Raw genomic sequence first — 24632 nt, forward strand, 5'->3', positions numbered from 1 at the left:
TGGCAGAAATCAATTCAGAATTTAACTATTTAAGAAGACCATCAACTCTCTACAGCAGTATCCCCAAACAAAGCGGAAGAGAATGTATTCCACCCTGATCTTTACAATTATGAAAACAATGTATCCAAAATTAAAATACCAGAAAGACTTTCATCGGTTTTGGTACTGAACTTGGAAAATTAAACAGAATTTATGTACATCCCAAGAGGCAGTAACAGTAATAACACTGACATATTTATATGGTGTTACAGTTAGTTTGCAAATCACCTTCTTTTCCATTATAACATTTGAGTCAGGTAGGCCAGGAATTATGCCCTATATTCTATAAGACAGGAGAACTGTGACTTCCAGAGTTTTTCAAGGTCCCCAAATCATCAGGTGCTTGAGGAAATCCTTTTGGCTCTAAGTCCAGCTAACAGTGTGACTACTGCTCAACTGACATGTAATACCCTATAGTTACTTTATTCTTTCACAGTTTCTGGAACTATCACCTATCTCATTATTAAGACAAATACTGTAATTGTTTTTCGTGAGACTAAAATAGTCCAGCCATTCAACTTCTGATACATTTTTTTTTTAATTTCTCTTCTTTTTAACTTCTTAGAATGATCAATTCACTTAAGGTATGCTGTCACCAAGTGGCAAGAGGATGTCACAGAAAAATTAGGCCGAAGTAAAAGGTGTACGTTTTCCCTCAGTTTCAAGAGTGATTCTAGACTCCAGACACCTGCAAGGCCACTCACAATTATGAGAGAGATCTTAACATTTTAATTAAAAGATTCATTAAAAAAGCTAACCTTAAAGAAAAAGCAAAGCCAAAACTTTAGCAAATGTTGAATAAAGAACACACTTTAAACAAAGCTCTTAACGCAACCCTCTTTTAAAAACCTAAGTGTCTTTCATAACGTACTGTATTTTCCTACAACTGTTAATACTAATTACATCTAAAACACAGATAGATGCTGAGTAGAATATTAATCTTTAAAAATCACCCTGACTTAATTATCAAAATACGTAGAGAGGTTTATATTCAAATGGTTTCAAGCTTTAAAGCCTATAATAATTCTTTCAGAAACAGCCTCCTTTTACTTAATCTTTTATGTCTGTCTTGGATCTTCTGAGTCAGTTAAAGGCCCATCTCTTTTCCAGCCTGGGTGGCCTGGGTGGTGGTCCATTCTCAACTGATCTCTTCCCTGCATGATATTCCCAAAGTCTACTCCTGTTACTTGCTAAGGTGTTGCTACCTGGAAGCCAGAAAAGCCTAATTTCCCTCCAACTAGTGGAAGCTATTTCCCCACAGTCATCATTGCCCGGAGCAGAGCTGACCACCCCTGCCGTTCTGAAAATGGCTTACCTACAGCCACTGCTTTCCTTATTTTTCAGCAGTAGCCTCTTCGTAGATTATCCTAGCAACATGCACTAAGTAGGTTCTTCAGAAACGTGAAAGAGAAATTAAAGAAACAGCATCCCTCACAGTAAAACAAATAAAAAATAAAAAGATTTTATAAGCAAGGGCAAAGAATAACCATCATTCCACAGTTCAACAACCTTTACTAAGGGCCCCTGAATAGGGTGCCTATTCAGAAATGAGCCCTACAAAAAAGCCTATAAAAATTCTGAATAGGGCCCCCATTCAAAAATGAGTCCTACAAAAGAGCCTATAAAAATTTAATTATAAATGTCATCTCTAACTTTAGATAACTAAGCTTAACAACCTCCAGCTAAATGGCAACTGGCATCATCCTCTGAGAAACATACAGGATGAGAGCTAAGAGGGAGTTCTGGTGCCAGACCACCTGGTTCCCAATCCTGGGTCCACTATTTATTTGGCTAACTTCTTTGTGCCTCACTTTCCTCAACCATAAAATGGAAATTATAAATTGTGCCTGCCCAGAGTGGTTACTAAGTAGGTTCAATCAATTAGAACAGACCCTGGCAGGAAACATGGTAAAGTACTCAGTTGCTGCTCCTGATCTGTCTAGTGCTCTAACTTGTAACTCCCCAGTGCCTCAAAACCTGAAAAGCACAGTTGGTTTATTAGCCTAATTGAATCTGCAGTAATTTCACTCAAATTATATTCCAGTTGGTTGGAATGGCACATTCCAATGGCTCTTCCCAGCACAGCCAGAACCAATATGCTATTTGGCAACGAGGTCTGTTCACGAACTGGAGGGTCATGCTGTTACACAGTCATCTGTTATGGAAGACAGCATTGGAGATGTTCTCTATGTAGAAACAAGCACAAAGAGCAGATTTCAACAACTGTCTAATCCATATTCTCAGTCCAAGAGATGTACTCAGTGTGTGCCAGGACTGTACACAACACAAAGTGCGAGGTTAGGTGGGAGAAATTATACAAGCACTTCTGCACGTTAGCACGAGGAGAGTACATCTCTATCTCATTAAGCACAATCACAACAGCTGGCACGGACGAACTCCTAACCTCCTCTTTCTTCAAATGCCTTTACTAGAGCTGCAAGGACCAGGAAAGGTAAGCTGTCTGCAGTTTCAGCTCTTCTCTCTTCCTTGCAAGTTCCTCATCAGATGTTATAATGGGTCAGAAAGCACGCGAGAGTATCCCGCAAAGAAATGAAAAGTAAGGATTTATAAAATTAGCTCAAATCACTCAAATTTTTGTGTCTAGGTATATAGTGCCTTTTAAAATAAGGTGTATGTTTTCCTTGTGACATAAATTTTAATTTTACAGATGCTTTATACAGTGATGCTTCAAAATTTGAGATGGCCAGGGAAGAGGTCACAAATGGTTTAAGAATACAATAAAAACTAAAGACCCCTCTCTCTGGCCCTTCACACACCGTACAGGCATGTATATACTGACTCTGCCTAAGAAGATACTACCAATCTCCTAAGGGCCAAACATGGAGCCCCTTTGAAAGTGTGGGTCCGGCTTCTGAATTTCTTTTCAATTGCATTTTGTCCAGATTTCCAAAGGGCAGGGAAGGCAATATTATAGCTTTAGGTCTCTTCAACACAGCTTCAGTGCCAAATATTTCAAAATCCACAAATACTTAAGGCAAACAGTCTAGAAATTCTCAGAAAAACCCCTGTAAGGTCAAATACATCATTCTTCTTTTCAATATGAGAATTTATAGCATACTTATTTTGGCAATTCACCCACTTCATCCTTCCATACCTCACGGAGACCGTTTTCTTTCCTAAATGAAGAGGCATATATTGAGAGGGAGAGCAAAGTGGCAGGTCTACACACTCCTGAGGCGTGCCAGCTGGGGAGCCACGGGGTGGGGAGGTGCTGGTGGGAGGGCTGACAGAGCAGAGATGGAGCCAGCCAGCTGTCCCTGTTGCTCAAGGAAGAATAGCAAAGTATCTCCAAGAGACACTTTATGCCCAGCCAGCAGGGAATAGAGACACTGCTTAGAACTGGCCAAAAGCCTAGAGCTGAATTTTTCAAATTCTTTTAAAACTAAAGTGTTATCAAGTTTATTCTTTTCATGAGCACCCAAAGAACAAAGAGACTTTACTGGACCTAATAAATAACAATTAAAGAGAAACAAGAGTGTGTGGAGGCAGATAGCCTCACAGAAACAAGTATGGGTTTATTCAAATAGAAGTGAGCAACAAGGAGAAAAATAGTAATTTGGGGGTGGGGAAGGAGAAGGAAAGAATGAGAAATTTAAAAGTGGCTTTCATTTGGACCTGCAGTGTGTGCTGTTCACACACGCCTTCCCAAGAACAGGAGCAGTGTGGGTTTTCTGGGAAAAACACTTCGGACAGTGGAAATACCAAGCCACGCTTGTCCAGTCACAAACCAAACAGCGTAAGTACATCACGGCATTCTTCACATTCTTCCACGTCTTGACAAAATACGTGAACCAACTGTACCTATTCCAGACATGGTGATTACACAGTATCATCATTATGGAGAACACAAGGAGACAGCTTCACTTACATGGTTAATGAAGAGACTCTTGCGTTTTTCTCTCACTGTGAAAACAAAAGATGCAACAGAAGTGTTACATGCCTGCATGCCAACCCCCTGCAGGTTGCTGAGGACGGGGCCTCTGGCGTCACAGCCCCATCCTTTCACCAACCAATGCCCCCAGATGCTCCATTACCATATTTAAGACTACAGGAGCTGCACAAGTAAGGATACAAACTTGGCTAACAGAGCAAAATACACACCCAGTTAAGTACGGCACCCTAACAAAACAAATGCCCCCACGATTAACGGAGCATTAACAGCTTTCCAATAACTAAAAAGTACATTACATAGTGATTTCATAGAACTTGTATGCATCCATTAATTTAGAATGATTAACCAATAATAAGACTATTTATTTCTAACCCCACCTGCCCCACAAAGGGATGGGTGAAATATAAAAATACAACAATATATTGTTAATTTATTGACATTGAAATATAAAAAAATAACAATAACACCTGCAACCACATGAAGACACAAGACAGGTAATGTACATCAGAAGTGTTATTCACTGCAGAAACCGATTATGCTCCAGGCTGGGTGCTAATGAATAAAACCAGGCTTCTGCTGTCCAGGAGCCCTTCCAGGGGGGCATCTGCTGTACCTTCTCCCGCTCATGAAGGCTGGTAGGACTCATAATAAAAAATACTGTCCTGTCTACGATTTCTCCTATTACTGTCTGCATCACGGCTCAACCTCTCCCACACCAGACGTTCGTGTTTCCCAAAACAGGTGTCCTTAGCCCCAAAGACGTAGGAGAGTGACAGGGAAGCCAGAGCATTATTGAAATACCCTAATATCATTGAGTTTTGCCTCTTTTTTCCTGAACACTCATTTATGAGGGTACATACTAGTCAGCTGACACATTTATTGAGTAGGTCACTGTAGAAGATATGAAGAATAGGTTTCCTTCAAGGAGATGACATCCTCGGTCCCGGGAATCACTAATGCTACCTCAGGGTATCCTAAACATACAACGGCATAAAAATCGAGCTCATCTGAGGAGGACTTCTTTTCTCGGCGGTCCATGGCCCAAGGCAGATTCAGTAGTTTTCAAAAGCCCTCCAGCTGATCTGACTGAGGGGCTAGGGAAACGTTTTCCTAAGTTTATGTTCTGTTCTTCAATTCACAAGGAAACATTTTGCTTTTCCTTAGAAGTCGTATCATCTCTGGAATGAAAGCTGCCCCTCTTGCTATCTCAGAGATGGTTGAGGTACAAAGCAAAAACCAGCCTGAGGATACTGCTGAGAGACGGTGCCTCGACCTGGTCATCAGATGGATTCAGCTGCAAGTCACATGCACTGCACACAGACTGGGGGGCTGCTTAGCCACGCTGGAGGCCAGACCAGCACCCAGCACCCAGACCAAGGCACATAAAACAGCAGCAGACTGTGTCTGCTGTTCACACTGTGGAGGCTGCAAGATTTCTTTTGACGTAATTCCAAATAAGCATCATCCACATGTGAACCACAACAAAGAAAAATGAGGGTCTGGCAGAAGCAGTGGGTTTGAACTTCCTGGCATACGTAGTTTGTGTGCACATATTCTGTGCATGTGTGTGTGCACATGTGCATCTTTTCCTTAAATTAATTCAATACTGAATTATCATGCATCTATTCAAGGTTGCTTGACCACATGGGGGTACGATGACATTTCCATGCTGGTTTCCCATTGCCTGAAGGGATCTGGAAATACTTTCTACACAGGCAGCAGACCTCACAGGATTTCTAGCAAATTCTAGAACATCCCAGAAATAGGTTTGTGTAGAGGCTTTGTGTCTCCCAATTATGGGAACTCCCTCCAAGGTCACCTTACGGCTCCATATCACCCAACCTCCAACAGATAAAATATATCCATGCCTCAAAGAATAGCAAAAGTTCTTATATATGGGTACTACCAAAAAATTAAACATTATTCAAAAATAGAAGGAGAGGATTGAAAATCAGAGTCTTCAATAGTATGGACTGAAAGTTTTAATAAGAAAGTTTATAACAAAAAAATAAAAACAAACCACCCTAAACAAGTATACTATTCTTGTACCTCTCCTACAAAACTAAGTCTCAGGAAAAAATCAGGCCATTTCCATGAAGCCCACTGGTTCCAATTAAAGAGTAAAAAACAAAATTCCCTAAGACATTATAAAATACCTAAGGATAAGGTATCCAAATCTATTTCAGAATATCTTGGGCACTCACTGTTTTTATACAGTGAATACCTCTACCTTATCCTATTTCACTTAGATCAACTGAGTCTGCTGATTCTAATCTGAAATCTGGGTTCATGGGATTATTTTGTATTCTTTATTATTGTGTAATGACACTCCTAAGCAGGCCTTTGTCTAACATAGTATCTGAAAGGCTTTTCCACACACGCATCCCTATAACTGACTTCCTTGTGGAGTGTCTCCTGAATCCCCAAACCAACTGCCAGTCCTGACACAAACAAAAACAATTCCCAACATCCATGCTTATACAGATGACCCTGACCATAACTGCCTGGATCCAAGTAGATACCCATTCCTAACCAGGTGAATTCTCTCTCTTAGGAATCTGGAGATGCTAGTTCCTCATTGCTAGCACCTCATCTGAAGATATGGGGTGGGTGGGATGAAGTGCATCTCCTTCTCTGCAGAAAACAGTTAACACAGGTCTGACTGCCATCCCTGAAATGGCCTGTTTGCAAGGGAGGCCCTAAACTGATGTCTGGGAATATAGATTTGGGGAGGGTTCCTACCATTCCCTAACCAATAAAAGTGGCTCACTGTACTTACATTGTGCAAACAATACAAATTTATGCTAAACACCTGCTTCCCTCCTGGGAATCTAATTTTGGCACACATTGGCAGAGGCTGCCTACTTAACCAATCCTCAGTGAAAATCCTGGGCTCTGGGTCTCTAAGGAGCTTCCCTGGCTGGTGCATATCACAGACTGTTGCTGGGGAAACTTAGTGCATCCTGCATGATTCTAGCTGGAGAAGACTCTTGGAAGCCTGTGCCTGGTTTCCTCTGGACTTCACCCATGCACCTTTTCCTCGTACTGATTTTGCTGTGTATGTATTCTTTGTAATAAGCCACAGCCATCAATACGACTATATTTTGAGGGCTATCGCTCCTCCTGCTTAGTCATCACCCCAGGGCAGGGGAGGGAAGCTATCTTGAGGATCTCCAATGAAGCAGCCATGCAGAGAATAATGGAGGAGGAGAAGGCAGGTGCTTCCTTATTCCTAATGGCTTTTAGTCCTTACTTCCAATAACTTAATAAGGTTTCTCAGATACCCTGGTGCCCTTACAACTAATTATTCCTCTTCCCCTAAGCTAGTAGGAACCAAGACTAAGACACTTCCAGAGGAGAAAAAAAGTAGGTGGAATCTCTTACACTAATACCAAAAAAGATGAATTATATTGCTTAAATCTAAATCTGTCTTTAAAATAAATTTGAAACTACTGAGGCCATTAGTCAGCTCTGAAATTCAAATGGCTTTTAACCGTTTTGTTATATGTAATAGAATAAGCAATATACCAATTCATTTCTGATATTAGCTTTAATCATTTTTAAACCTGGATATTTTGCATTCTAATATTATATCAATCAAATTTCTCTGGAGTTTTCAGAGCTTCTATAGAATTGAGTGACTAATAGGTTTTGCTTTGTTGGGAAAACAGACAATAAACTGATGTGGATCATACATCTCACTCTCCTGGAAAAGGAATAACAGCTCTCTCTCCTTAGGATCCCATTCATGATGGTTTGGTAAAAGAATTTTTAATTAGCTATTGAAATAACTCCATAATGACTGAAACAGAGAATGTATTTAAGGCTTTAAAAATAAGCCATCTAAAATGAACAAAAAAACACTACTGTTAATATTAAGTCTTCTCCAGATAAAATGAGAAAATGGCAGTGTTCGCCATCTGAGGAAACCAAAATTTCACTTAGGTTTCCACATGACATCCCCTTATCACAATGTCATAGAAGCAAAATTTCTTTACTTTTAAAAAATACAACTTTCTAAAAAAAACAACAAAATCAAGCAACCTGCCTAATTACTGAGGATTTGTTAACAATCTAAATGCAATTACAGCTAACCTCTTTTACAGACAGGCATTTAAAAAATTATCTTGGTTTCCCCTGTTCCATCTCTAAAATAGACCTTCCAATGACTGGCATCAGCCACTATTTGACACAAAATGAGAGGACTAAATAAGTCCTAAAACAGGCAATCCAACATCCTTCCTTTGAAAATGAGGAAGCAGGGGTGCCTGGGTGGTTCAGCTCAGGTCATGATGCCAGGGTCCTGGGATCCAGCCCTGCATCAGCAGGGAGCCTGCTTCCTCCTCTCTCTGCCTGCCTCTCTGCATACTTTTGATCTCTGTCTGTCAAATAAATAAATAAAATCTTTTTTTTAAAAAATGTTAAAATGAGGAAGTAGCCCATGTAGTCCCAGGCAAGGAGTGACCAGAATGGGGAAGACTGGAGATGGCTTGCCAGGTTTCCCAGACTCCATCCTCTGCTCTAGCCTCCCTCCAAGGGCAGTGTGGCCGCTGCCTCGAATCTGCATGAGAAGAATTCCATCTGACAACAGATAATTAGGATCCAGTATGAACAGAGCTAAGCTGCTCCACAAAGAAAACCTACTTAGCTTATTAATTACTCTGGATATGAAGGACTCGCAGGCCATTCAAGTGGGAGGCCTTGACAACAACATAAAGAATTCTAGACTTGGTTTTGAGGTGTAAAGGTGATTGTTGGGATAGCAGAGTCAACAGGGACCACTGAAGTCTGGTTCAAAAGAAGACATGTTCTTTCCCTTTCTTTTTTCTGGTGTGTGAACACCATACAGCTTTAGACAATCAAAGGATTATATTAATTTTTCTTATGTTTGAGATTACCACACAATTTCCACAGTTTTCAATAATTCAGTGAATTCAATTATTCAGTTAATTCAAAACACAACCATTGAGTCCCATTAGGGAACACAGCTCGGAGGCAAATGCAGAAATATTCTAAGGTCCCAGCCTGTCTAAGCTCGCAGCTTCACAGGGCTGTAAGTCATGACCACCAGTGACCGGGATACAGGTTTGTACAGTGTAGGAACACATTCACCCCACACCTAAGGGGCCCCGTACGAGGTATCCTGATGAGGTCACTACCCCACAAGACACCTCTCCTGCATTGTAGGAGGGCAGCTTCTCCCAAGAACTCCAGCCCACACTGAATTATCTTGGACCTGCATTTATTTCTAAATCTGGGCACAGAGGAAGGGGATATTCTGAACATTCAAAGTGAAATCTAACTAAGCAAAGCAGATGAAACAAAAATGAAAAGATAAGAAAAGTTGCAAAGACGTCTAGGGGAGATCAGTCATGGAGAGCAGCAGATTCCAGAGAAGAGAACAGGTGGCAGAAGTAGGTACAGGCATATGGAGAAAACCATTCAAAGATCAAGTGTCCATCTAATAAATTGCCAACTAACTTTAGATGTTTTCTGTTCACCTTGGAGAACACCAAGAGTCAAAGTATTTACTCAGAAGCACAGAAACCTCAATAAAGTGGATTCTTCGAGAACTTCGCTGATTATAAGAGAAATGCATGCTTACTATAAAAAACACTGGAAAATACTGAGCAGTATAAGGAAAAAGATACAAATAAAATTTACATTAGGAAAATACACAGAAACATAAAGAAAAATTATATAATTCAACAACCCAGAGATAACTGAGTATTTTAGTGTATATCCTTTCAAAAGGAGTCTTTTCCCTACACATATGTATACAAATGTGTTATATGCCCTTTTGCATTTTAATATATTAAGATATAAACATGCAAATATACATATGCCCATATACAAGCATAAAGAGAAATGCTACCCACTCTTCTGTTGTTATGTTAGCAGTGTCATTGGTTGTACAACGATTCTTTAACACACAAGGGTATTAATCCTTTGTCATATGTATTACAGTATTATTCCCACTTGATAGATTAATTTTTAGGATGCATTTTGACATAAGTTTTCATTTCTGGGCAATTTTTCCTATTGGTCCTATAAGCATACATGCCCCCTTCCCCATTCTGAGATTAATATTCACATATATTGATTGTTTCTAGATATTTATAATTATATTCACCACAGTTAACCTACGACTAGCCAACCCATCAGAAATCCATTTTGGCACATGGTGGCAAAGTTATCATTTGATTCTTTTTAAGGTGACATTCAAAATGCTCTCTATTCTTTTATAAAGGACTGCTATCAAATGCTGGTTGCTACCATTTCAGATCTGACCTATTTCTGGTTTGCTTCCAAGGTGTGTGGAAGCAACTCTTCTTTTTTTTTTTTTTTAAGATTTTATTTATTTATTTGACAGACAGAGATCACAAGTAGGCAGAGAGGCAGGCAGAGAGAGAGAGAGAGGAGGAAGCAGGCTCCCCGCCGAAGAGAGAGCCCGATGCGGGGCTCGATCCCAGAACCCCTGGATCATGACCTCAGACAAAGGCACAGGCTTTAACCCACTGAGCCACCCAGGCGCCCCTGGAAGCAACTCTTAAATGAGAGGGTTTCTCTCTCAAGAAACATGGACAGAAGACGATGGGTCTGGGCACAGCAGAGCCCAGAGACCATCCTTTCCTCTTCCACTGGTAGTCGTCAGACCCAGGGTTCAGTGTGAAGTGCTGCAGTCGGCATGAAGAAGGACCCATACCTAAGAGACCGTGGTCAGGCAAGAGCCTCAATCCAAGAAAGCAAATGAGTACTTCCACCCCAGAATAAGGACTGCACTTACTGAGAGCCTCTGTTGTCTTAGATTCTGCACCCAGAGCTCTGACAGATTACAAAGCAGGTCTTCCTGACAACATCATGAGGAGGCACTAACTCTAGTCTACTGTGGTTAAGGAACACCATGCAAATCAGGTGGAAACATATAGACTGTGAGGGATGCAGGCTCAAAGCTCCATCAGGTTGATTCCAGAAGGGTGTGCTTTAAAGCCTCTGCCTTCGGCAGGGTCCTGGGATCAAGCCCTGAATCAGGGTCTCTGGTCAGCGGGGAGCCTGCTTCCCCTTCTCTCTCTGCCTGCCTCTCTGCCTGCTTGTGATCTCTCTGTCAAATAAATAAGATTAAAAAAAAAATACATGACTATCTTCAGGAAATCTTTCCAAGGCATTAGTTGTTCTTACATGGTGACTGACTCAGACTTCTCAATGAAATTCAGTTGCCTCCCTGATGTCGCAGAGGAGCTGACCACAGACATCAACCGTGTAAGGTAAGCTATAGACATGAGACACTATGAAAAGTAGAAGGGAGACTGAAAGTCCTCACAGTTTAAAAAGGGGACTTGAAAGAAGCTGTAGAAAAGTAAGAGTTTATCATTCCAACTACCAAACCAGAGGGTGCTAGCGAACAGCAGAACACAGCTGTGGTGGAGAGGACAGAAAGCCCTGCCCTCACCCGCCCCCCCACTCCGAGCGGGGGGGTGGGGGTGGGGTGGGATGAATGACTACCCCAAGCCTTGTCTCTGGGTTTCTGCTCACTGAGCAGTTTTCTGACAACTGAAACTGGGAAAGCATAGGTCAAGAGAGACAACAGAATGCAAGACACATTGAGGAAAAACTGATATCCTGGGTCTCATTTGATTTCAGTAGAGTCTATACTGTGCAAGCAGCTTCATCCAGACTAGAAGGCTCAAGAGATCAGACATTGGGGCAAGGCAATGCTTCCAAGAAAAGTGGGCCACAGAGGCCAAAAAAGACCTCCCTGTACCATTCAATTTACAGGGCTTAGCATGGCCAAGAAACCCTGCAACACCCCGCTTTGTGCAGCTCAATAGATGACTGCAGAGACAGGAGAGCTGTCCTGAGGGTGGGATGGCCACGTCAAGTTCAGACCTGGGAGCGGGAAGTCCAAATACACTGCCCGGGCCTCAAAAACCTACATCCCTACATTGCAGAAAAAACTAGAAAGCCACCTGGTCAGAGAGACTGTCACAGTGCCCTAGCATGTCTGCCCAGGAGTGACTCCCTGCCTTCACTCTTTTATTACTTCATTCATTCAATCCATTTTCTTTTTAAGTTTCTAAGATGTGCTAGCCTCTGTGCTTGGTACAGAGAATGCAAAATGAGGAAAACAGTCCCTATATAAAGCAACATGGAATTTAGTGGCTACACTCACCCACTATTCCTTTACTTACAAACCATAAAAAAATTCCACAAGGGGTATATACAAACTGCACTGAATTTAATGCCACTGATTTTATTCTATTTGCCCACTTAGGAAGGGAAAAAAAGCCGCCAATTAAATGCTGAGAAGCCATTGCCTGTCTTGATTTCAGAGATATTATAGGTGGGGAACAGTCTATCAGAATGGATGAAATGTGGGGAATCAGGGGGAGTACCACCTAAGAGGCAGACTTTGGGCTGGCACGGGCAAGAAGGAAGAGCACTGAGGATAAGGATGGTGCATCAGCAGCAGTGTGACAGAGCAGAGGCCTGGCCTTTCAGGACTGGGAGCAACTCAGTGGGAGAGCACAGCAGGAGGCAGGGGAGGACTGGCAGGGAAGGCTTAGAAAGGGTCCAAGGGAATGGCTGCACACCACGCCTAGGGCTCACTGTCCCTTGTGGGTGAGCGGAAACCACTGAAGAAGGACAGTTTGAGCAGGAGGGGCGCTAGTCGACTTGTGTTTCAGAATGTTCCTTCTGGTAGCAAAGTGAAGGAAAAGTGAGAACAGAGTTGGAAGCAGGAGGGTAGGAAAGGGCCCGTGGTCACAGACCAAGTGAGGGAATATGAGCTGAGAGTCATGACACCAGAGGAAGGGATACCAAGCATATAGGGGAGAGATGGGACCTAAGACAATACTCACAGGACTCCTGGGCTGCTGGCCGGGGACCCAGAAATCCTTAAAATATGGGATGAGGAAGTAGACAGGAAAGGAAAGATGGCGGCTTCCAATTTAGACATAACAGTCCTGAGGGATTAGTGGGACTGCCAGATGGAATGTCTCTCAGGCAACGGGAGATATGCATCTGCAATACCTAACCACAGTGCAAAGGCAGGGGCTTCTCCTTGCCTTGGCTTCTCCTTGCCTGAGGTCCTGGGGCGGAATGGCTCAGGGGAGTCCCAGGTGTCAGTGCTAAGGGACTCAAGTACCTGCTAACAGGTACAAGAGCAGAGACTGTGGGCACAGACTGGCTGCTTACTGTGTGTAAGGTCAAAACATCTCCCTATTGCCTCACGACAATGATCTACTAATATGACAGTTATGATCACTGTCCATTTACAGGAAATTATGACCCAGGAGATCACATAACTATAAAGCTAACTAATGGCACTCAAGAGCCTTAGGTCAGTCCCAGAGCCCTGGCTACCAAACTAGAGACCAAAGAATGATTCCCTTGCAAGAAGGGGTTCACCACAGGCTAAAGATAATCACAGTCAGCCTACTTATGAACTGACCTTCCACTACTCTGGACTTCTGATATTTCTTGGGCATCTACCCCCTCAGACCAGAAGGAAAAGATAAGGTAAGGCAATCCTAGTTTTCATCATTCTTTCCCTCAAAATGATCTTGTCAACAGATAATTCAGGACTGGATTAGAGCAGCAGTCTTAAAAGTAGGTTTCAAAGAACTCTTGAACATGGCTGAGGTGTGAGGCAGTGGCTCCATGAACCCCTTTTCCTTCACAGTTACCTTTCTCCCACTTCTCAGAAAAAGGCATGCCAATCCCACCCTTGGACATGCATGAGCCTGACATGAAAGACCTATCCCAGGGCACCATAGGGACAAAACAGACCCCGTGGGTGAGGCTGCTGCCTTTATTCCAGGTTTTATAACCTGCAGCACAGCCTGGAATCTGCCCTGTCCGTGGCCATTTCTACTAGGGGCACAGTAAGGACTTCTGGCTCTCACTCTAAAGCTATCACACACGGCTGACAGTATCTACTAGCACCGTGCCTCCTCAGTGCTTAGACTCCAACAAAAAGACAGGCTCTGAGGGAGAGACCCAGGGGAGCACAGGGATGAGCATAAAGGTACAGCAGACAGCTGGCAAGGCACATACTTCGTCCTACCTGGCTGGCCATCTGGCGTGATCATAGAGTGAAGGTGGTCACGTGCATGTGTACTGACACATGACATGAACTGAAAAGAAATGAAATCAGACCACTTCTGATAGAAAGTGAGTCTGATTTGACTGACTGGCTTGACAATGATGTCTAGCTTTGCCATCAAGGTCACATGAAGAACATACAACATTTTGACAAAAATATATTTAAATCAAAAGAGAAGTTAAAAAAAATAATAGTTTGGAGGGAAAAGGACAGCTGGGGAATCTTTCATTCCACATTTATTAGAGTTCCATGCATAGAGATGTAAATGTGAGAAAGGCATGCAATAAATTAAAACCATAAAGTGAAGATCACTCCTTCTTTCGAGGGGTATAATAGAATGCAATGGGGTCAAAGGAATCAGGCAAGGTGTTCTGAAATGAATCACAGATTTGTTTTCCCAAGGCTCCTAAATGCACCAGGTTCAACCCGGTGCCACCAAATGGAAATGCTGTTCTTTAACAGCAGATATAATTAAAAGTCATTTGTATATCTGGTAAAGTCTTTTTGGTATACTTCCCAGAAACTATAGAAGTGAGAAGCTTCTCTCAGGGTGAGAAGCTCTTTTGCAAATCAAAGGATTCCAATTCCTTTCTGTCAACAAAGCAGAAGTAGAACAAGAATGAATTGTAGCTCATCATTAGGGAATGGTTGTGGATGTTAAATCCATTGGAGATTTTTTGACGTATGAATCAGATGAAATAGAATTTAGTGATATTACTATAATAAATCTCCTATTCCCATGTAGGTAGCTATATGAACAAAGTTCCTCAGCATTTACATCTATAAAAACAAGGAATTTGATGTTGACTAGCACCTCATTCCAGTAACATGTAATATTCAGCCATAGAAGCATCTCAGTAAGAAATGTTTTTCTAAAAATTACTCCACTTCTCTGTTGACTAATTATCCATTAAAATCTTAATGTTTGTGTTGTTTTGATCAACTGAAGGTTAATGATAATAATAATGATTTATCAATCCAGAATTTACTTTTTATAATGGTATGAATATAAAAATTAAAGATAAATTATAGATTTATAATTGTAAGAAATAAAAATTAAATTAAACTTAGATCCATATTTTCATAAAATGGAAGTGTGATGGTGTGACAAATGACTTAGAAATATATTACATTGGGATAAAATTCTATAGAGAAAATGACATGGAAATACAAGTTCAAGATGAAAAAGAAATCATATGAAATTTCCAACTGTTAAAAACGAGTTGTTCATACATTTTTAAATGATTCATGGTGGATTACTAAATCACTAAGATATTGAGATAATATTTGAAACATCTTTTTCAAGATGGATAGTTTCATTTTTAAATGTCCATATGTAAAATACATCAAAAACTACATCTTTTGATAAGTGAAAAATTTTTATAGTCAACATAAAAATGTTCAAAGGAGTTCATAGTTTTCAAAATTATTTTCCATGGTATGTAAGTAAAGAAGAAAAAGAATGAAAACCACTGGTGTAAGAGCTTTGGGGTTCTATGGATTCTTCCATACCTAATAGCAAAAATATTCTCTATGGAACCTGATAGACTGTAAGGGAGATGCACAGAGTGATAGTGACATGGAGAAAAGGGCACGACAGAGCACAGTGCATACAAAGGTGATAAAGACAGCCGGGGACATGTAGGAAAGGGAATGACAGAAAGGTCATGGGAACACTCAGATGGAAGAGATTCCTGGCAGGGCACAGGGATCAGCTGCTTCTAAATGCCAGATAAAAAGAGTACAAAAAGGTTGGTCCCCTCGTGATAGAGAAGTTCAACACTGCCCAGGAACAAAAACATGACCCTGAACAAAGGAAGGCCACAAAACATTTTTTTCAATTTCAGTATTTCTGAAAGAATGTGCAAAGAAAACCAGGGATCATATTTTTATTTCTGAATTTCAACACTTCTGCTTTGGCTTTAAGTCACTCAAGAGACATTGGTTTTCATTCCTTTAATTATTTCAAGAAATTCTTGAACACACAGATTACACATACACACACACACAAACACAGACACTTAAGTTCTTATTTTTGTCCAAATTCTTTTTTAAGATAAAGAACGTCTAAAAACCATACCAGTTAAAAAAGATGTGGTTTGGCTGCTTTCTCCTACCACTTAAGAGTAGGCTCTCATGTCTTCGAAAACAATGAATTAAAATAGTATAGAAAAGGGAAAAACACTAGGAACTATAATTCTTCTCCACAAGCCAAAATGATAGCATGAAAAGCCAAGGCAGGCTAAGCAAACTAATTTCTCTCTCACCTGGCAACTCCACCCAGTCCTGAAAGGAACCTTTGGTCCCTTCTTTGTTGAGTGGCTCTCAAACAAAGATTCTGCAATGACATCCCACTTGTGTGAAGAAGAGACTGAGAGAGCAGTCAGTCTGGCTTTGGACAGAATATCCCTAACTTCAGCCAGCTGGCACAGTTCTAATTAGGCAAGCACTCTATTATCATTCTGTTATGGTGAAGTTTCCAGTCTCCTTCTGAACACTGAGAAAAAGGATCCAAGGACATCCTAAATCTCTGACATCAGAGGGAAAAGGAACTTAGTAGGTTCTAATTTAACTCCTAATGACTTAATATAGGTATCAGCTAGAGCAGAATAATGAACAGTTGGCCCATGGGGAGCATAGCAGATAGGTGTGTTCATCACACCATCGAGTGCTGGAGAAGGAAAGAGGATGACGGGTCTGCAGAGTGGAAAGGGGCAAAGGCCAAAGAGCACGTGGCCGTGGCCCCAGGCAGGAGCTGCCCTCATAGGGAACTGCCACCACCCCACCAACAGCCTCCTACCCACAAACCTAGTGCAAACTACTGAAGGAGTCCATCACCCTGAGAAGAGAGGGGAGATCACCAAATTCGAAAGAAAGGAATCTAAAAGGTGCTGTGTGACTTATAATCTGGGATTAGAACATTTCTTCCAAAAATTGAAATTAAATAGAATAAAATAAATTGGTGTGGGTGGGACCCACAATTTTGGACTGCTCTAATTCTCTTAGACATATGGTCTTGTAATGAAAATATAAGTCTGTGGAAGCAAAGAATGATCACAAGTAAATCAAAAATGTCTCGCGGCTTTGTCATTTTTTTTCCTTCTTTCAATCACCTAAGTTAAATATCCTCGGTGCCAGGCAGAGCAAGGCACAGGAGATACTGAGATCCATGACCACTTGCTCTCTAGGAGCTAGTTGTCAACACAGACAAGAAAACATTTCTAAATACCACAATACAGCTCAGACCATGAAGAGCGGAAACCCACCAAAGGCCCAGTTAACCCAGCCTGAGGGATGAGGAGAGGTGATAGCTGAAAGGAGGCCTAGAGACTGGAGGAATGAGCTGTGTCGAAGATAGAAGGGGAAACGCCGGTCAGTGCAAAGGCACAGGAGGCCACGTGGCACACCAGGGGAACTGCAAGGGATTCTGTACAGCGGAAGCCCGGAGATGCAAAAGAAGAAAGTGGGCTGAGAAGGCAGGCAGTGCATCAGGAGGGCCTGGTCTATTATCACATAAAAATGTTCAAAGGAGTTCATAGTTTTTGAAAAAGAAATCATATGACATTCCCAACTGGCAGCTGAAATTTAATTCTAAGGCAACTGGAGAGCCATTAAAAAAGTTGAAGCAAGCAAGTGACATAGTCAGATCTGATTTACAGAAAGTCTTTTCACCTAGCAAGAGCAGAGCCATAGGACCGGAAAGAAATACGGTCACAGGTGGGTCCACAGGCTGCTGCAGTAATCCAACGGGGAAAACAGGAGTCTCAGCTAAGGCGGCAGCAACGGGAATGGTAAAGAGGAGGCGGATTCAGGGGACAGTTATGAGGCAGAAACTAGCACACCTTTGATCACTTGGCTGTAGTGATATGCCAGGAAGTGCTCCACAGCTGCCTTTAAAAAGGAAAAAGAAAAAAAGAAAAAAAAAAAAGCCCTGATTTGTAGCATTTGTCAATTTCTACAGGGTAAAATTCCCTTTGTGGCTGTTCTCAAACTCCCAAAGTGGTGTCACTGAACTTGGAACTGGGCAGAAATGTGCACCATCAGCTGCTGCGAGTCAGTGTGAGTGAGCTCCAGCACTACCACCAGCACAGGAGACTTGGGACGAGGTATGAGTCTAGAAAAGTCAAGCCTCCCCTGCTCTGGGGACCTGGGTAGAACAGGAAACACAGGGCACTACCTGTAGTTACTAAGTCCTGACTGGGACATACTGAGTTAGAAGAAGATATCAAGATGTCCAGCAGGCAGATGGAGATAAGGGATCTGAACACTGCAGAGAAAAACCCAACTAGAAATCATTATTGAAACGAACATTGTGAGAAACTGTGTGTAAACCCAGAAGATAAGAGGATAAAGCACAGAACCCTATAAAACACCAACATTACAGAGATGAATGGAGAACTTGATCAAAGATGCGTGAGTAGGACCTTTAAAAAAAGGGAGGGTTTCTCAGGACCAATTCCCTAAATATTTCCCTGACTGATAATCAATTCACCAAAGAATTAACCTAGTAAAGTTACCAAGTGTACCTATTTTTAAAACCTATTTTTTAAATTATTTATATAGCAATTGTTCATTAGAGGGACTTGCTTTCCTCAAATTGGCCTGTCTGAATATAAAAAGCCAGAAGAGGAGTTTTAAGGAGCAAGGAACAGTCAGTGGCCACAAATGCCATACGAGAGCTCAAGAGCTAAGAGAAACAAAGATGTCCCTCATGCTCCAGAGAAAGGTGGTGGTGGGAAGATGCTAGTGGACAAGTGAATGGAAAGAGAAATTGAGATGGTATAGAAACTCCCACTGAACAGAGTAGAGAAGAAAACCTCAGGGAGAGGCTATTGATTATCTTTCCTTTTTTTATATTTCTTGTGTAACTCAAAAAGGTTTACATGTTGAATGGGAAGAGCCAGCATTTGGAGAAAAATTGAAGGATTAAACAGAAGGGTGAGAAGAATCAATACACTAATGTTCCAGAAGAGGAAGCAGGAAATAAAATTTGTAGTAAAAGTAAAGGGGAAAGATACACTTCCCTAACTCATTTGTGGAGCAATCCTTCTGTTAGCTCAGAAAATGGCTGAGTTTCATTTTACCAAGACAAACAAGGTACGTGTCATCTACTTAGAGGCCCTTCTGCAATTCCATTTGATTCCAGTTAGAAAATTTCCTGACTGAGGGATGCCTGGGTTAAGCCTCTGCCTTTGGCTCAGGTCAGGATCTCAGGGTCTTGGGATCGTGCTCCACTTCGGGCTCTCTGTTTCCAAGCATTAAAAAAAAAAAAAAAAAAAAGAAAGAAAGAAAAAAAAGGAAAGAAAAGAAAATTTCCTGAATGATATTGGTCTATACCCTGAAGTCACAGGAAACAGGAACCAAACCTGAAAGTATGCCAATCTTGCATCATTAAGTGCAAAATTTAATTGTTTTATATTCTCCTTGTTCCAAACCCTCCTGCCTTCTATCACTGCCCTTCCCTTACAATATCCTACCTCTCCCAGTGAATTCCCACTTTACCAGACCAAGAAATATGTATCCTGTTTTGTTTTTACCTGATATATTTAAAACTTATTTTTAAAGTATTTGATGCCTAGAATGATTTGTTTTTATGCTTGAAAACACTGACTGACTTTTATAAATGCACCAGATTCTTTCAGATCAAGTCAGTGGCTGCTTAAGTAATGATCATCAATATCACTTTAACATGTCAAAACTGTCACCTAACCATTACTGGAAAGTTATCAGTTCTTATAAATGAAGTCTGTCTTATAAATGTTTGATTATTTTCTAGTCAAATTAGGATGTTCTCTAAAGGAGGGCTTAGTGATTTGCCAGACCTGTCAGGGATTGAATTACACAGGACTCCAGCACTGTAATATAATATCCTGGTCACTTCATGGCCATTTAACAAATTTCTCTGGCTACCGTTTTATAGGAAACCAACTGAGAAGATTCATGTTCACTATACTGTATAACTTTTATCTGTCCTCTGTAGCCAAAGGCCAGGGAACAGTGAGATAAGCTAGGGGCTGAAAAGAGAGAAAAACGTTTAACAGAAGTTCCACACATACTCCTGGGACAAACACAAAGACTGCAGAATAATCTGGGTAGTAGAAGTTTGGCAAAAAAGAAAGCATTTACCCTTAGTGTACAGGTTTAACTCAGCTCTCAAATGGCACAACAGACATAACAGGGATTTTATTTTATTTTATTCAAGGATTACATTTTGCTTTCTTCTACAAACTGTCTAAAAAAACAAACACTTTTGATCTTTACAGATTTATGCAAGTATCAAATGAGAAAATGTCTGACTGCTGTAAAAACTGGTAGTATAGAATACATACAGAAATAATCCAGCTGACGAGCAAAATGAGGATAATAGCTGCTTCAAGAAAGAAAATTCTAGGGGTACCTGGGTGGCTCAGTACATTAAGCATCGGCTTTCAGCTCAGGTCATGATCCCAGGGTCCTGGGATCAAAACCCACATCCAGCTCCCTGCTCAGCTTGCAGGGGTGGGAGGGAAGCCTGCTGCTCCCCTCCTTGTGCTCTCACACTCTCTCAGATAAAAAAATAAAATCTGAAAGAAAGAACGGCGAGGAGGGAGGGAGAGGGAGGAAGGAAGGGAGGGAAAGAAAGGAAGGAAGGAAGGAAGGAAGTTCTAAAAACATAACTTACTACGAACAAAAGAAAGAAACCCCCAGAGAACACCATCCAACAATACACTTGAGGGGCTACTAAAGGGGATTCTACTTTTACCTCAAGAATCACGAGTGGAAAGTCAAGACTTAGGTTACCAACATGAGCCTTTTGTTTTGTTTTAAGAACACAAATAAATTAGTAACCTACCGTCCGTCTGAGATTTACTGAGGAATATTGTGCTGGCCCGAGGATGGTCTGAAGGATTGAATTCCATGTTCAAATCTTTAAAGAAAGAAAAAGAAAACACATAAATATCGATTTGATAACTCAGGGGAGTCAAGATTAATTTTCAGGTTTTTTAACTGATAATACATTCAAGGATTCTGGCAAAAACCTAAGTTATTATGTTAATACATTCTTCTAGGTTCAATTAAGAACACTGCTATTTAGAAACTTGAGAAAGTCACCCATAAAAATTAGACACTTGGTGGAAGATCTGTTGTCCTCAAATTCCATTTTCTTTTTAAAATTCTGCTCTGCACCCAGGATACTACAAAATAGCAAGATAGAGCTATAACCCTCAATTAAAGGGAATTAGGTGCTACAACCGACTCATCTAAAATCTACCATTATTTAAGCAGTATTTCCTTGTTAAAGGTGATTAAAATAGAGTACCTCAGCCAAATCAGCATTCACAAACTACTTGATTTAAAACTGTTATTTTCTAAAAAGGCACAATTTATCCTTCAGAGCAAAGGCCACAGATTGGCCAACGGTGGGCATAATCTCGGGCCATGGATATGTTTTGTTTGAGCCACAGACAAACACTTAATGATTTTTGTATTTCAAACATATAACACAGAGACAAAAATGTATTTCCAGCTTCTCTTTCCACTGGGTTCCCATCCCAGTGGTCACAATGGGCTGAATGCAGCAGCTGCTGGCCCCTCCAGGTGAGACCTAAGATTCCAGTGCTCAGCGGTCAACCCTCTCGCCTCCGTGACACCCATCAGGTACTGCTTGCTCCTCACTCTCAGACCTTCCCACCCCACTGGCATTTGGTTTTGTAATCCCTGCCTCCAAACAATCTCCAAGAGCTAGAGGCTTGTCAGTAAAGTATAAACAATTTAGAATCCCATCATAGAAGTTTTTCTAGCTTAAAAAAAAAAAAAAAAATGATTTCAAGGGGAGGGAAAAAATAGTTAAGCAAAACAAAAGATTTCAATTAGGGGAGGGAAAAGAAAACCAAAATTACCAGAAAGTCAGAATGGTCTTCAAATCAGCTTCCAGCATCAGAACAAAGACTATTTTGAGTTCATTTCAATAAATTTGCAAAGAAACCTACTCAAGGCCAATAAAAATAGATGGTATCTATCCTTAGCTTTCATAGCTAATTAAGTCAAAAATAAAAGAAAAAAGGATGGTCATATACACGTGGGAAGCAACACCTAACCACTTATCCACAGAGACTCACCTCAACAAACCTTTGAAGTAAAGCAATCTTCCCTACATCAGCCAACGGCTTATTGGACTACAGCTCCTGACCTCACCCTGGGTGCCTGATTTAAACAATGCATTCTTGAATCTTAAATGCTATTTCAATTATCTGGTCCTTCTTCTGTGACAACTATTAAAATCATATCGACAGTATAGCGGTTTCACAGCTAAAATATGGAAGGAGAAAGCCAAAAGAGACAATTTTTCACACTTGCTTCAATTTGAACTAGATAAAATTTGGCCAGAAATCTGGTGAAAATTAGTCTTTATTACGGGGTTTCCTGCTCAAATAGGATTTTGTTATGAAAAAGTCAGAGGCGCTTGGGTGGCTCAGTTGGTTAAGCAGTTGCCTTTGGCTCAGGTCATGACCCCAGGGATAGAGCTCCATATTGGGCTCCCTGCTTAGTGGGGAGTCTGCTTTCTCCTCTGCCTGTCCCCCTGCTCATGCTCTCTCCCTCTCTTTCAAATAAATAAAATCTTTATTTAAAAAATTAATAAATAAATTTTTTAAAGGTCAAGTAACAAATATGTTACTCAATTATTTTTTTGAGAACTCCAGCATATGAAAACTGAGGGCATATATGTAATCCCAACCACGATGGATACTTTTAACTTCCAAAATCTTAACTTACAGTCCCCATAGAAGTACTGACTGAAAAACAAGGTGCTGCAGTGTCCCATGCTGATGGTAGAGTAACAGAAACTCAACGCCCTAGCCTTGGACAGTGTCAGCACTAAATCTATTTTGAACTCATCCACCAGACCAGTTTTGAGGGATTTCTCTCAAAAAAGGGCTGGGGTGGGCAGAAGACTGTCAAGTGACAGATTTTAATCTAGACATTTGAAAAATACACAGGCAGGCCACCCTATGCAGCCTCACTTTATCATTAAAAAGTTCACTAGGGGTTTGTAAAACACCACAAACAAAAAGTGTAGTTTTTCTGTTTGAAGACAAAAGTGGAGCCAAAATAACACAAGACTGCCACTTCTTAGGGAATTGAGATCCTGATGCTTTAAATTTAAGAAATGTCCTGGAGGACAATCCCTAGAGATAAGGATTCTATACTATAATGGTCACAAAACCTAGAAATGGCTAAGAATGGAGACATTCACAGATTCTGAGAGAAGGCTGCCGATAATAGGGCATTTGTTATGGTAACTAATAGTGTGCCTAGATGGGAGAATGCTATGCCACCATAAAACATTTACGCGAACCATCCTACTCACCGTGAGCACAGCCTCATGTAAGGAATTGTTGAATCACTATGTTTCCACCTGAAACTAGTCTAACATTGCATGTCAACTATACTTCAATAAAAATACTTCATAATTTTAAAAATGTGAAGAATATTTTAGTCACATGGAAATAGTAATACCATATGTCATTAGGTGAAGAAAGCAGCATGGTGTCATTTGGGTAGGGGGGAATATGCACAGGCATAGTATACATATTTAAAAGAATATACACTAATACTTGGTTACCTTTGAATAATGCAAGGGAGACACTTTTTCTTTTCCATGTTTTCTAAGTTTCCTGCATTGAGCATATTTTCATCTGTTTAACTTTCATCATTTCAAACATTAATGTTTTAAAACAACTTGTGATAAAACAACTTGTTATCCACTAGGTGGCTGGACATTATTTCTCCAGCACACGTGGATTTTCCCAGGAGATGCCCTGAGCAATCTGGGCTGTGGCTGTCGTATTCTCCTTTCCACAAGTCAGGGCAGCCTTGCACAAAGCCACCAAGCTGAGTCGCCCCACCAGCACTGGCCATATGCTGTAGGAACTCGTGATAAAAGACAATGTGCTGTGAGGGACGAGGGACCCCCCCCCCCCCGGGAGGAGCCTCTGTCCTGCCCGCAGCTGCCCTGTTAGTACACTGCACACTTCCTAGTCTAAGCAGAGCAGGGCCATGGGAGAGGACAACCACTAGCTCTCCTGTGCAGAGGTTAAGGGTCTAGCTGCGTGATAATAGAACGTGAACCAGAATTCTGGTCTCCATCTGAAATCTAGACTCCAAAGTTTTTCCCATTACCCCTACTAGGCCCAGACCTTGCCTCAGATCCTGACTCCCCTAGAAGAACTGGAGCTCAAAAGAGAAAGGAGGCAAAAGCCGACACAGAGGAAAATCCAGAAGCCCCTAAAGCTGGGTTCACATAATGTTTCTAAGTTCTCCCTGGAATTTAAAGTTTGGGATCTAGATCCTGAAGGAGATAACCAGGAAGTTTATACAAAGAAAAATCGAGGCTATCTCTGCTTCTAAAGAGTACATGTAACACTGCTGAGGAACACAGACTAATTTTTATCGGCAAACATGCCCAGATGTTAACACATTAGAGCTCAACACTTTCATGAGTTGCCAGGGCATTACTCAGAAAAAAAGCATCTAACAACATGCTGGTTTGCATTTTCTGCAATCCTAACCCAGATCCATATTCCATAACCACAG

At 41.1% G+C, this 24632-nt stretch overlaps 1 protein-coding gene across 1 annotated transcript in view; it reads right to left on the reverse strand.

Moving 5' to 3' along the window:
* CCNY (cyclin Y) overlaps positions 1-24632 on the reverse strand; it is a 223319-nt gene that overhangs the window by 56303 nt on the left and 142384 nt on the right. The window contains exons 2-3 of the mRNA XM_044228613.1: positions 20890-20964; positions 3929-3963 (exon numbers count right to left, since the gene is read on the reverse strand). Coding sequence (XP_044084548.1) covers positions 3929-3963; positions 20890-20964 — 110 coding nt within the window. The remainder of the gene's footprint in view (positions 1-3928; positions 3964-20889; positions 20965-24632) is intronic.

The sequence above is a fragment of the Neovison vison genome, chromosome 12, assembly GCF_020171115.1.
Source record: "Neovison vison isolate M4711 chromosome 12, ASM_NN_V1, whole genome shotgun sequence".
Lineage (NCBI taxonomy): Eukaryota > Metazoa > Chordata > Mammalia > Carnivora > Mustelidae > Neogale > Neogale vison.